This window comes from Chelonoidis abingdonii, chromosome 1 (assembly GCF_003597395.2).
Source record: "Chelonoidis abingdonii isolate Lonesome George chromosome 1, CheloAbing_2.0, whole genome shotgun sequence".
Classification (NCBI taxonomy): domain Eukaryota; kingdom Metazoa; phylum Chordata; order Testudines; family Testudinidae; genus Chelonoidis; species Chelonoidis abingdonii.
In genome coordinates, this window is record NC_133769.1 from 234,452,241 (window position 1) to 234,465,344 (window position 13,104).

Consider the following 13,104-nt stretch of genomic DNA (forward strand, 5'->3'; position numbering starts at 1 on the left):
CCTAGTTCCCAGCCAATATCAACCACTTCCTAGGCCTACCCACTGTGGTAGTGGAACTTCTGTTTCATGTTATTTTTCAGTTATTGATAATCATATGCAAAATTTCCATATCCTTATTCATGTGCCATCATAACACTACTTTTGGTAGGTTTCTCCTTTTGACAGGAAGCAGAATAGGTATTTTGACCCTCTTGCTAATTAGTCCATATAAATCTTACGCGACTCATTTTCCTTGTCATTCTCGATACTCACCATTTATATTTCTCTTCCCTCACTGAACTGGCAGGTTACTACAGATTACTTCTCTGCTTTATGGTCTGTGTTGCTTAGCTATTAGTATTAGGGTTGTCAAACGATAAAAAAGTTAATCGCGATTAATCGTGTGATTAATTGCAGTGTTAAACAATAATAGAATACCATTTATTTAAATATTTTTGGATGTTTTCTACATTTTCAAATATATTGATTTCAATTACAACATAGAAAACAAAGTGTAGAATACTCACTTTATATATATTTTTGATTACAAGTATTTGCACTGTAAAAAAGCCCAAAAGAAATAGTATTTTTCAATTTGCCTAATCAAGTACTGTAGTGCAATCTCTTTATCATGGAAATTGAACTTACAAATGTAGAATTATGTACAAAAAAATCTGCATTCAAAAATAAAAGAATGTAAAATTTTGGAGCCTGCAAATCCACTCAGTCCTACTTCTTGTTCAGCCCATCGCGCAGACAAACAAGTTGTTTACATTTGCAGGAGATAATGCTCCCCTCTTCTTGTTTACAGTGTCACCTGAAAGTGAGAACAGGCATTCTCATGGCACTGTTGTAGCTGGCTAACAATGTGCTAAAGATTCATATGTCCCTTCATGCTTCAGCCACCATTCAAGGGGACATGCATCCATGCTGACGATGGCTTCTGCTCAATAACAATCCAAAGCAGTGAGGACCAATGCATGTTCATTTTCGTTATCTGAGTCAGATGCCACTAGCAGAAGGTTAATGTTCTGTTTTGGTGGTTTGGATTCTATAGTTTCTACATTACAGTGTGCTCTTTTAAGACTTCTGCAAGTATGCACCACACTTTGTCCCTCTCAGGTTTTGGAAGGCACTTAAACCTTGGGTCGAGTGCTGGAGCTATCTTTAGAAATCTCACATGGGTACCTTCTTTGCATTTTGTCAAATCTGCAGTGATAGTGTTCTTAAGATGAACAATATGAGCTGGGTCATCATCTGAGATGGCTGTAACATGAAATATATGGCACAATGTGGGTGAAAAAGAGCAAGGGACATACAATTCTCCCCCAAGGAGTTCAGTCACAAATCTAATTAACACATTTTTTTAATAAGCATCATCAGCATGGAAGCGTGTCCTCCGGAATAGTGGCCAAAGCATGAAGGGGCATACGAATGTTTAGCATACCTGACACGCAAATACCTTGCAATGCCAGCTACAAAAGTGCCATGCAAATGACAGTTCTCACTTTCTGATGGCATTGTAAATACGAAGAGGGCAGCATTACCTTCTATAAATGTGAACAAACCTGTTTATTTTAGCGATTGACTGAACAAGAAGTAGGACTGAGTGAACTTGTAAGCTCTCAAGTTTTACATTGTTTTAAGTGCAGTTATATAAAAAAAATCTACATTTGTAAGTTACACTTTCACAACAAAAAGATTGCACTACAATACTTGTATGAGGTGAATTAAAAATATTATTTATTTTGTTTATCATTTTTACAGTGCAAATATTTGTAATAAAAAACAATATACATTTTGATTTCAATTACAACACAGAATACAATATATATGAAAATGTAGAAAAACATCCAAAATATTGAATACATTTCAATTGGTAGTTTATTGTTTAACAGTGCGATTAAAACTGTGATTAATTGTGATTTTTTTGAGTTAATTGCATGAGTTAACTGTGATTACTCAACAGCTCTAATTAGTATTATAAAGTATTTTAGCCTTCTTAGACTCCCGTCTCCTGGCTCCTTCAAACTACCTGGTCTTAAATACAGAGGAAGGATGATCTTCAGATTACATCGTAGGACTAGGAGATTTCCTGGTTTTGCCACAAAACTTCTGTGTGAACAAAATGAGTCATTTAGCTCTGTCTCAGTTTCCCCATCCACATAATTACCCCAAAAGGGTGCTCTGTGACATTAATAGCTATAAAGCACCCTGGGATCTTCTGATATTATTATTGTCCAGGGGGCTAAAGGTGCTCACCAGCCAATAATGTTTTCTGGTGCATTCAGATCAAGTCGCAGCAATATTATCAACTTAAATATATTGAAATAATACTTGTCAATAAAACAAGTGTTTGAAAGAAGAGCTTGGTAAATATTCCATGTGTAATTTTTCCATATACCTTTGTAAGAAAGAGGAAAATTGGTAACATCCTTAGCTTAAAAGTATTGAACTTTTGCATACTGTGATATTTCCCACTTTAAGCTCTATTTATCCTCTATACAATTCTATAGAAAGTCTATGAAAGCTTCCACCATAAAGCTTCAAGATCCTATAAACTGCACTGAGAGGATGTAATATGCAAAATTCCACTCATTTCCACTGAGGTAAAGAGCTCAGTAGGATTCAAAAGAGGATCAGACATTTATATGAAGAACGAGAGCCCCCACAATTACAGTAGATAGAATAAAAAGAATTCAGAAGAGTTACTGGGACTGGGAAGAAATTTCCTTTTTAGGCAGATTGTTCCAGAGCTGTCCACTGTGGCGTTTCTCTTACCTTCTTCTGAAGCATCTGGAACAGAATACTGGACTAGATAGCTGGTCTTAAGTGATTATGGAAATTCCTATGCTCCTAAGTAATCAGCTGTATGCCATTTGGCTAAAACAATTCTAAAATACACGTTCATAATATTGGTAGCATGAAATATTTATAACAAAATCATGCACAACTTTATCAACTATTCCAATACAGAGGGAAAATGAAAATCATGCTATTTTAAGATACTAAATTGATACAAATCAACAGTCAACTTACTTTTACATCTAAGACATGGAGCTCAACTCTAACGGTGCTCTCATCTTCTGTAAACATCTCAATCCTGTTAACGTGGCTAAAGTCTGCTAGCAGGGCCACCAAGTTTGTTTTGGTGTTGATCACATGGCTGATACCATAGCGGGGCCCTACCAACAAAGTCACTTCTGAACGCTTTTCTCCTTGCTATCACATAAAAAGAAGAAAATAAAAATTATAAAGAGTAAGAAACCTGACAGGTTTTGCATAACAAAAATAAAATAAGATGAAACAAAAACACCACTTCTACCCTGTTTCATTTTTATGAGATTTCATTTGCATAATATTTCTTTCCCATGAGTTAGTAAATTCTTCGGTAAGAGGCAAAACCAAACAACACCAACAACAGGTACGTGATTGTACTAGATTTATAGTAAAATGAATAAAATAAAAGTTATCATGTCACAATTTAGTTATGTTAGAAACTGGCTGTATTGTGGTTTTCATGGGTGGATGCAGAGTATATGTCTTAAAAGAATAATTTTTTATTCAACAGATTTAGTATTTTATAATTATACCCATGGTATCATCCATCAAATGAATGCTACCTCCAAGCTGCAAATCAGAATACAACGGAAGACATTTTCAAGAAGAATAAAAAAAAAAGTGTTTGTGTGGTTTGATCCAACATAGTGTACATGTTATTTTAGAATGTTTGATTTGGACTTGAACTTCCTTAAAGCAAATGTGAGAGTGAGGCAGATACAAATTAATTGGAGAAAATTATCAAGAAAATAAAGGAAAAAGTTACCACTAATGTTGCCTTGAACACACGCCCCCCATATAATCGCAGATCGCTGAGGAACTTGAGATAATGCACCTTGGCTTGCAGAGCAGACAGCTGAGGAGAAGGAAACCTCTGATGTTATTACAGGAGTAAGATGCAATGGGGGAAATCCACACATATGGAAATGGAAGAACTAAAACATGATTACACAGCCTAAGGAGACTGGACTGTGACAAGAGCTCATCAGACTGACGATAAATCATTACATATTTGACTTCCTGATGAAGGAACAGGATTTCAGATCTTGGAATTAAAATCTTATTTATTTTGATTAGATGTACTCAAGACTCATGCATGGGTTGCATCAGGGCACTGCAAGTACATTGGAACTTTTCCAGTAAAAGGAAAATGTTAAACTAGTCAGATTAAACATCTGTTCACTGAGGGATTTCAAGGGTAGACTGGAGTTCCTATTCATGATCACCATCAGTAGCGGGTCTTTAAAATTTGGTTTACCAATGTGAATTTAAAAAGAGCAAGATGTTAAAAAAAATTGCTAAGAACAGCTATTAATGGCACATTTTGCTAGATACTTGTGATATATAGGATTTTATTTCTAACTTACTGCTAAGAAGTAATTTAGTTACTTTTCTACTACCTGTAAGAGGATGAACCTGAAAAATAGGAAGAGATACACAGAAACATGCCATAATTTATTCCCATGAAAAATAGGAATAATTTACAAATAGGTTTAAATGAAGGTTTTTTTGGGGGGGAAGGGCCAGGAGTGCTGTGTTTGCTTGCTGTTTAATTTTTTGGGGAAAACAATTTAAAAATTAAGAACTCAAGTATAATTTTTAGACTGAAAAAAAAAATCTCTTAAATTCATACAAATAATGTAGCCCAAAATCTGAAGCCCTTGCTCAGGCAAAAACCTCAAAATCCACAGTTTAAAAAATATATTTTGCATGCAAATCGAGCCCCCCTTAATTCCAAAAAGTGGGCACATGGACAAGAAGGAACGGGCTTAATCTACAATAAGGGAGATTTAGGTTAGATATTTGGAAAAGTTTTCTAACCATAAGGGCAGTTAAGTTATCAAATAGACTTCCAAAGGAAGCTATGGAATCCCCGTCATTGGAGATTTTTAAAAACAGGTTGAACAAACACATGTCAAGGAAGATGTAGGTTTACAGGTCCTGCCTCAGCACAGGGGGCTGGACTTAATGACTACTCGAGGTCCCTTCCAGTCTTGCATTTCTATCATTTTACCACTCCACCTTGTCCAGTGGTATACCTCATGCCCATATTAGGAAAATTTGAATAAATACATTTATCATGCATTGCATCCTACAGGTCTCCAGATTTAGGCTTTAGTGCTCAGTCTTCTACTGAAAATGTCTTCTCCTACCCCTCACTAGGGATTTAGTCCTGGGGACAGGTAGCTAAAGTAGTCAAATGGAACACAATGATTGTGAAAAGGAGACAAAACCTCTGAGATAGGAAGGGTCCTAATCACTGAAGGGAACCAAATTTATAGAAGACAACTACTTCCTGGATTTACTCCCAGAGTGGATTGTTAGCCACTACAGAGCACCAGGGTTTTCACGTTGTCTTGTCCTGCTAAATGTGCAGGTGGCTGCACTATGTATTTCAAGAGAAGCCCTCAGCAGAGCACATGATAGCAGCCCAACCTGAAGGTAACAAAAAGCATAGATAATTTTGTCAAGGTGCGTATCAGGGAGGCAGCGTTGTAATCTCTGTCGTAACTGAAGATAGCGTAAGCTACTGTGGGCCACTATTGCCAGCTGGGAATCCAGCAACAGGGATTGATTCAAACATACCTGAACTACTAGGATAAAATACATAGAGCTGACACCATTTCAGCTTTTGCTGCAGCTATATAAAGGGTACACATTGGTTTGTTCAGTTAAAAATTTGGCAATTAGCTTTCAGTTAACCGCTAACATTTAGTCGTACTAAAATAAACACAGAATTATGTTCATCTCTTGGGTGCTGAGCTGAAGCCCACTGAAGTTAATGGGTGTCCTTCTGTTGAGTTCAATAGGTTTTGGATCAAGCCGTTGGTATTCTGCCATTCACAGAGTGTCTCAGTATCTAAAAGCTGCATATATGGTATAAACAGACAAATGTCCACAGACATTTTCCCTCACAGTTTTCCCGATTGAAGCAAAGGCTTAATACCAAGACTAGGCATATTATAACAACACGGAAGATTCAATTACAATAAGGGAGATAATTTATCAAGTGACATCTTGCCAACTGTGGTCACTTTACCTTGCGGCGCCAGAGCAAATCATCCTGTAATACCATGAAAATGTCTTATGTCTGTGCCAGGCTGATTGATTAACATAGCTTAGAGTATTAGAAGCATAGAGAACATAATTCTCTAACAAGTTTGCCATTAACAGCAGGTGCTAAATGAATTTTAAAAATCCTAGGCATACCCTGGTGGTTAATAATCAATTTTCCACCATTCTAAAAATGAAGAGATGGTTTAGCTGGGGTATAATTAATTATTTTTAATTGTTCTTGGAAATGTGGTAATAGGCACTGAAAGTTATACAGTCTAACAATCTTTGAAAATATACTGGCTAGGTATTTCTCCGAAGAACTAATTTTAAACATTTCCCGTGCATGCAGTCCTCTCTGGTCTTTAAAATATATTTTCCATTAAGATGCAAATACCTTTTTACCCGGAGGAACTAGGTTTTGATTTGCTTTGACAAGGTGTGAAAGTGCTTTCTTTATGTTCTTTTCTTTCATGCTTTGCAGCACAGCAGATGGAAGAAAAGTCTCTAATCCCCATTCTTTTCTGCAATAAAAGGCATATCTTTAATTTCACATTCCTGTGTTGATTATTTATCTAAGACTAGATGGTGGCTGTGATGCTGAGCAAATGAATGCCTGAAAGCACAGGGAGAGTTGGTGAAGGCACTAGTTGTGCTATAACAGATTATTTTCTGTACTCAGAGTACATACTGTTTCATAGAAAAATAAGATGCTTTAACATTTGCAGTGTGAGGCTCTTCCTACCCCAGGGATTTTCCAAGCAGTTTTCAGAGACTCTTCTCATTTTTAATCTTTAGTTCCTCACCTCCAGTTTATGAATAGATGCAGGAATATACACATAAACCGTGGTACAATTCTACATTTTCTATAAGGAATGTTTCTTTAGGCACAATGGCAAGGGTTTACTTGCTCTGTTTTATTTGTTCTTTATTAGGGGTTTTTAGACCTATATTTCATATTATACCCCACTATGAGCACACTGGGCCACAGGTTGCACTAGGGTAACTGAGAAGGCAATTTAGCTCAGCATGTGTTACACAACCTGTGTATTTGGAGACACTGTTGGTATGCAACAGTCAAGGAATAATCAGGTCAAAATTGGCAACTGCACCTCTCCCTCAGGGGCTTTGTGTTGTGCTGACCATCCTTCTGGATGGGGAGAGCTGTAAATGTTGCCCCCTCAAAAGTGAAGTGGAATCACTTCCAAATTAGCCATAGGGATCACATGAGGCTCTCAGCTTAGTGCTCCGGGGTCTGTGGCAATCTCAGTGGAAGAGAGGTTTAAAGCTGGTGTATTTCAGGCAGAGGCCATCTTGCTAAGCGTGGTTTAGTCAACAGATGGGCAAGTACAATACGAGAATTAAAAGTGCACTGAAAGCACACAAACCTAAAATCAGGATATGCAGACAGACAGACCAATCAACCAACATGCAAAAGACCTACAAACACTCTCTAACCTTTGTTTTTGAGGAATGCTCTATACACTATACTTACTCAATATATTTGAGGGAGATTTTCTGAGTTTGTCTGGTGGTCACAGTCGCAATATACATTTGTAATGCAGCCAGCCGCAGAGCAATATCATATTTCAGCTCAGGTCCAAACCTCTCCTGAACCACATCATTACAGCTCTGCCAAAGAACCAGGAGAGGAAGCATCAAGTTAAAAAAATCTTTGACTTAAAAAGCGAAGCATAAACAAGCTTTTATTGATTGATTTTAAAGATGGCTGCATTATGGATTAACTCCATGCTGAAAGGTGGCATTACACTGACAGTAAGCTATGTCTCTCAGATGTGCTGGGTATTCATGAAGGCCTCGATGCCTCAGAAGAATCCAGGTAGCTGCCAAAGAGCAAATGGCATGTGGATTTTGATACAAGCATGTTCTGCCTGCATCCCCGCTGTGTGCACACCATCTTTCCTATCCTCCAAGAGATTTTCCATGAATGACATTACAGGACAAGAAACGACTGCTGTGAAGTGCTGCCAGCTCACTTCCTTAAGCCTCCTAGAGCTGCATACTCTTTGGAAGGATGCCACAGTATTAGCATATAAGAGGTATTTTTGTGAGGGCTTGGAGGGGATAGGGACTTTGTTGGAAAATAAACACCTGCACATCTCTCAGATTGTGGTGGGTTTAGGAAACATAATCAATATGTTTAAAAATCAGGACCCTCCCATTGCCCAATTTTTATCTGTGAAAGCACAAAAGTACATTCAAAGTTGCCATCTACATGTTTTCTTAGCTTATACTAAGACTAGTTATGTTTTCACTTACCTGTACATATAGATATTCAAAAGCAACTGGATCTCTTCTTAAAAGGTCAATGGGATCCTTTGGGACGAAGCTGATTCTGAATAAACATCTCATCTTATGGGAGCTTGGCCTCTGGGTTACCTAGAAGAGTGCAATGATCTTATTAGCACTTTGAAACACTGGATTTGGAATGCTGTTCTTAGTTTTAGACACTTTAAACCTGATCCAGAGCCCACCTACATCAACGGAGAGACTTCCATTGACTTGACTTAATGGGCATTGCATCTGGTTTGGCAAAATGAAAATTGAACTTTGTCTGTCTTTCAATATGTGTGTGTGTGTGTGTGTGACCAGGAACAGCTGAAGATTTATCAGGAAACAAACTGCCCAAACACATCTAAGTGTAATGGAAGCACTGGATTTTTCCAGTGCAATGTGCAAACTGAAATGTTGGCTATAGTTATTCTCCACTGACAGTGAAGTTGTTTCATGAAAAAAGTGAACTCGCTTTAAGAGACTTTCACTGTATGATTTCCAAGTATTTGATCTTGGCAGCCCTCAAAGTAATAGATTAAATAGGTTTTGTTTGTATGTTTTTTTCTCAATCACAGAACATTTGTTGATAGGGATTTGCAAGAAAATCTTATTGAAAATTACCTTTTGAGAAAGTAAAATAATAGGTGGTGGTTCCAGGGGAAAAAAACCCCCTTATTTGTAAAAGAGATTTGAGCCAATCACTATTAAGCACTTTTTTAGCTATGTGATTCTAGATCAAGATATACAAAGACTCTTGTACTACATGATGACAATAGAGTCATCCACTATTTCAAGATAAACTTCGTTAATTGACAGGCAGCATAAAACTTATAAAAGTAACAGCAGGCTGAGCATATTTACATGGTAGCATAAGTCGAGCTACCAAGTAAGTTGTGGGACAATCAGATGAAATGGTCATTCTCCACTTCTGCTACAATAAAATATTGTCAGTAGCAAGTGTATGATGGTAAATTGAAGTAGGAACTCCAATGAAGAAAGCCATAGAATAATGCATAATAAATGTAGTCCATTTAATTCTACCAAATCTGGATAGAAAGTTAGCATTTTATATTATTTATAAATATAACATTATATATTAACAATTTATAATCATATTATTCTATTCATTGATTGACAGAAACTATGCTTAGCATTAAAATCTTTTAAGGAATAACTGTCTTGCTCTAGCAATCTTTGTAATATATATTGTGTGTGTGTGTGTATATATATATATATATATACACACACACACACACCCCTCTACCTGAATATAACGCTGTCCTCGGGAGCCAAAAAATCTTACTATGTTATAGATAAAGCCACATTATATTGAACTTGCTTTGATCCGCCAGAGTGCGCAGCCCCACCCCCCCCGGAGCACTGCTTTACCGCATTATATCTGAATTCATGTTATATTGGGTCACATTATATCAGGGTAGAGGTGTATAATATATTTGCTTAAAAAACCCCTCCAAACCTTTAGATTGTCCTGCACTTTCTCTATATTTCTGTTCCCAAATACCAAGGTATAGTGTATGTGTATACATAAAAGCTCTCAATGGGATTTTCTTAAGCCCCCTGCGTTGGCCTAACTCTGCTCCCACTGATTTCAATGGAAGCTTTACCATTGACTTCAAAGAGGGAGCAAAGTGAGGCCAGCACTGAGTGCTTCTGAAAATCCCATATACTTTGTATAAACGACCCACAAAAATATGTTCAAAGAATGTTCAGGTTGCATAATCAAGCACTTCAAAGTTAAGAAATACAAGATTTAAGGTTGCGCAGGCCTCCTTGTGCATTTGCATTATGATACATTCTTTAACTACATGATCACAGTGTCCTTGAGAGTTGTAATTATTTTTCCATAGGACCCCCGAAGCTTTTTTGGAAAGTTTTGCTAAAATAGGTGGGAAATGACCAGAAGGAAGACAGCTTCAACTTACACAGAAATATCTTGGTAACCAGTCAGGATGCAAAAGACTAAATCATAAGTATTTAAATGAGTTTTGATAAACTGAATAAAGTTCTCTGGCCTGTTGCAATGAAACATGTTGTCTGATCAATTATATTTATGAGTAGTACTATATATGATATGAAAAAGGATATGATACATATTTTCTAGCTATAAATATGATCACTTATGAAGTTTCATATCCCTTTGTAGTGGGCTACCAAAGCATCAAAATATGATGTCTAGATAATGGACAAAATGACACTCCGGGAGAGTCACACTATCATAACCAAGATGCTGGTAGTGTTCATTCAGTGCATCTTAATTAATTCACATAAGTAATTGGAGGAACAGTTAATTTACAGATGATCTAACATCAACTTGCATGTATTATTACACCAACCTGAGCTAGAGTCTCCTGTTCATGTAGCAAGAGAAGTTTGGCTCCAGCTCCTTCAATCCTCTGCTCCAGCATCAATGAAAAGTGTTCAATACACTTGATGGAAAGCTTTTCTTGGAGCGTTAAGATGACATCCTAGTTAAGAGAGGATTTATAAAATGTGATTAAAATCACAAAAGCCGTGCGGCCTGATTTTTCATTGCCTTGCAGATTGTCTAGTCATTTACACAAGTATAAAGTGGAAGTTAAATATTCCAAGTCAGAATGGTTGTGTTGTACTCTCACTTTGCACAGCTGTAAACAATTATACAAGTTAGAAACAAGCGCAGAATAAGATCCTTTATGTTTAGGCTTCTCTGAGTTAAACTCCAGACTTTTGGGACCAGATTTTTAGAACTGTGCATGAAAAATGTATGTTGTATATAAAATTATTGTGATGGATGGTCTTTTGTGGCAATTGAATGTGTAAATTATGTTCACACAATTCTAAAACTATATGCCTCTGATTCACCCTAAAAATAGGCAATATCTCCCTCCAAAAGAGAGAACATAAACCTCTCCAGCATTTCAAAGTGGGAACCACCAAATCATAGGGTGAGACTGGACACAATTCCCATAGATTTCAATGAATCTGAATAGATTTGTACCTATAGTGAAGGATTTTTAAAAAAATATGCAGTCAAATCTCTTGTTAAGAGACATTAACATCCCTGATTTGAACAGCCATATATATTTAAAAATGATCAAAATAAAGTCAACAATAATGACATCTCCTAGGCAGCACCTCCAAAGTTGGGGTTTTGTTTTTATTATAAAAGCGAGGCAGGCGGGGATTATAGCAAAACTCTTTCACAATGACATAAATCTTAAAATAAGGGTGATCATTTCAAGTGTAATTGTTTCTAAAATTACAATTAAGTATTAAATTGTCTAAATCCAATCTTTATTTCACCCAAACCTGTTCAACTATCCCTAATTATCACTTTACTTTCTATGTTGATCTATAAAGCATATCTAGACCATTAACATCATTCAGCAATTATTGTTAGTTTGGTAAGTGCAGTGAGAGAGGGAAAGAGAAAATAAAATCAACACTGAAATGCAGATTTACGATATATTGGTGAAATTATTAAAGCATTTACATTCATCCCAATGATTGTTAGATATACATTAGCAAATTCTATCCATCTGGATCCTAAAGAGAGCATCTGATGAATAACAATCCAACTAATAGATCAATTAACCATTTTTCATGGAAGTATAACAAATTGGTGCAAGAGTGGTGTGTGTGTGTGTGTGTGTGATTGGACAGGAGTCTATAAACCTTAAAAAATAAACCACGTCATTAACCAGTTGCAACCTACCATTTAAATAGTGCTAGTTACTATTATTACTGTGTTGACTCACAGGGAATTTAAAACCTACCCAGTCAATCTACTCTTACTGACACTTCTAATTTGTGCTCAAAAACAAACAATGTAACAGTAATTTGAAGAAAGATGTTTGCTAAAGAGAAGCAATATGACACTGTGACGTGCTGTTTACTAATTGCTTTTTCTGAATATGCTAATAAGAGATGCATGCGTCCAATTATTAAAACCAGCCAACATTTTTCTCTTTAATCTGTATAGCACCTGATATTAATTCCTAACCAATCTTCTTTCCCAGTTCCCAATATCTTCTAATCAACTAATCAAAATTTCCCTGCCTTCACTTCAGTAAAAATCTGTCCTTATCACTGCAGCTGAAGAAAACTGAGGTCAAACTGATTGAACATCATGAAATTATCACCATGAGACTCATGTTGAAAAATAAAACAGGAAAATTTTGAATAAATGGTTGTGATAGAAAACATCAGGTGCTGAAGTGCAAAAGAAGAAATCCCTCAAGGTTCCCTATAGTACCTTGAAAACTCACCTGTGACTTTGACAGAGAGACATCATCCTGACAGAGCTTTCTCGGGCACTGGTCCTAGGCTGTGGAAGGAACTCCCAGAGGAACTAAGGACCACCACAAACCTCACCCCTTCCATTATAACTGCGAAGTGCATTTCTTTGACCTTGCTTTCTCTAACATAAACACATAGCAATGTGTGTGTGTATGATATCACCAAACAAAACACTCCACTGCACACATGCAGGAACGAACACGTCAGCTGTTAGTCATGTTTCTTAATGCACTATCGGAAGGTGCTCAGATATTACAGTGATGAGTGAGGTAGAAGAACCTACCTAGAACTGAACAGAACAGGCTCTACGCCCTACTTGCATTAACTGTATGTCACAACTTCACCTTGTGATTTAGCCTTTCTATGGCTACGTCTACACTGCACGATTATTTCGAAGTAGTTTAAACCGATATTACG

At 36.7% G+C, this 13,104-nt stretch overlaps 1 protein-coding gene and 1 long non-coding RNA gene across 9 annotated transcripts in view; one reads left to right on the top strand and one right to left on the bottom strand.

Moving 5' to 3' along the window:
• LOC142045897 (uncharacterized) overlaps positions 1 to 13,104 on the top strand; it is a 75,059-nt gene that overhangs the window by 54,627 nt on the left and 7,328 nt on the right. Inside the window, exon 4 of one of the 2 annotated variants that reach the window (XR_012654803.1) lies at positions 3,551 to 6,645. The exons of the other annotated variant lie outside the window; for it this stretch is intronic. This is a non-coding gene — a long non-coding RNA (uncharacterized LOC142045897). Of the gene's footprint in view, positions 1 to 3,550; positions 6,646 to 13,104 lie in introns of those variants that run through there. 2 annotated transcript variants of the gene reach the window in all.
• Positions 1 to 13,104, bottom strand: part of FRMPD4 (FERM and PDZ domain containing 4) — a 497,083-nt gene that overhangs the window by 8,557 nt on the left and 475,422 nt on the right. For all 7 annotated transcript variants that reach the window (XM_075060497.1, XM_075060506.1, XM_075060487.1 and 4 more), the window contains 6 exons: positions 10,743 to 10,874; positions 8,374 to 8,493; positions 7,589 to 7,725; positions 6,491 to 6,617; positions 3,806 to 3,895; positions 3,019 to 3,201 (listed from right to left, as the gene is read on the bottom strand). In XM_075060497.1, coding sequence (XP_074916598.1) covers positions 3,019 to 3,201; positions 3,806 to 3,895; positions 6,491 to 6,617; positions 7,589 to 7,725; positions 8,374 to 8,493; positions 10,743 to 10,874 — 789 coding nt within the window. The remainder of the gene's footprint in view (positions 1 to 3,018; positions 3,202 to 3,805; positions 3,896 to 6,490; positions 6,618 to 7,588; positions 7,726 to 8,373; positions 8,494 to 10,742; positions 10,875 to 13,104) is intronic.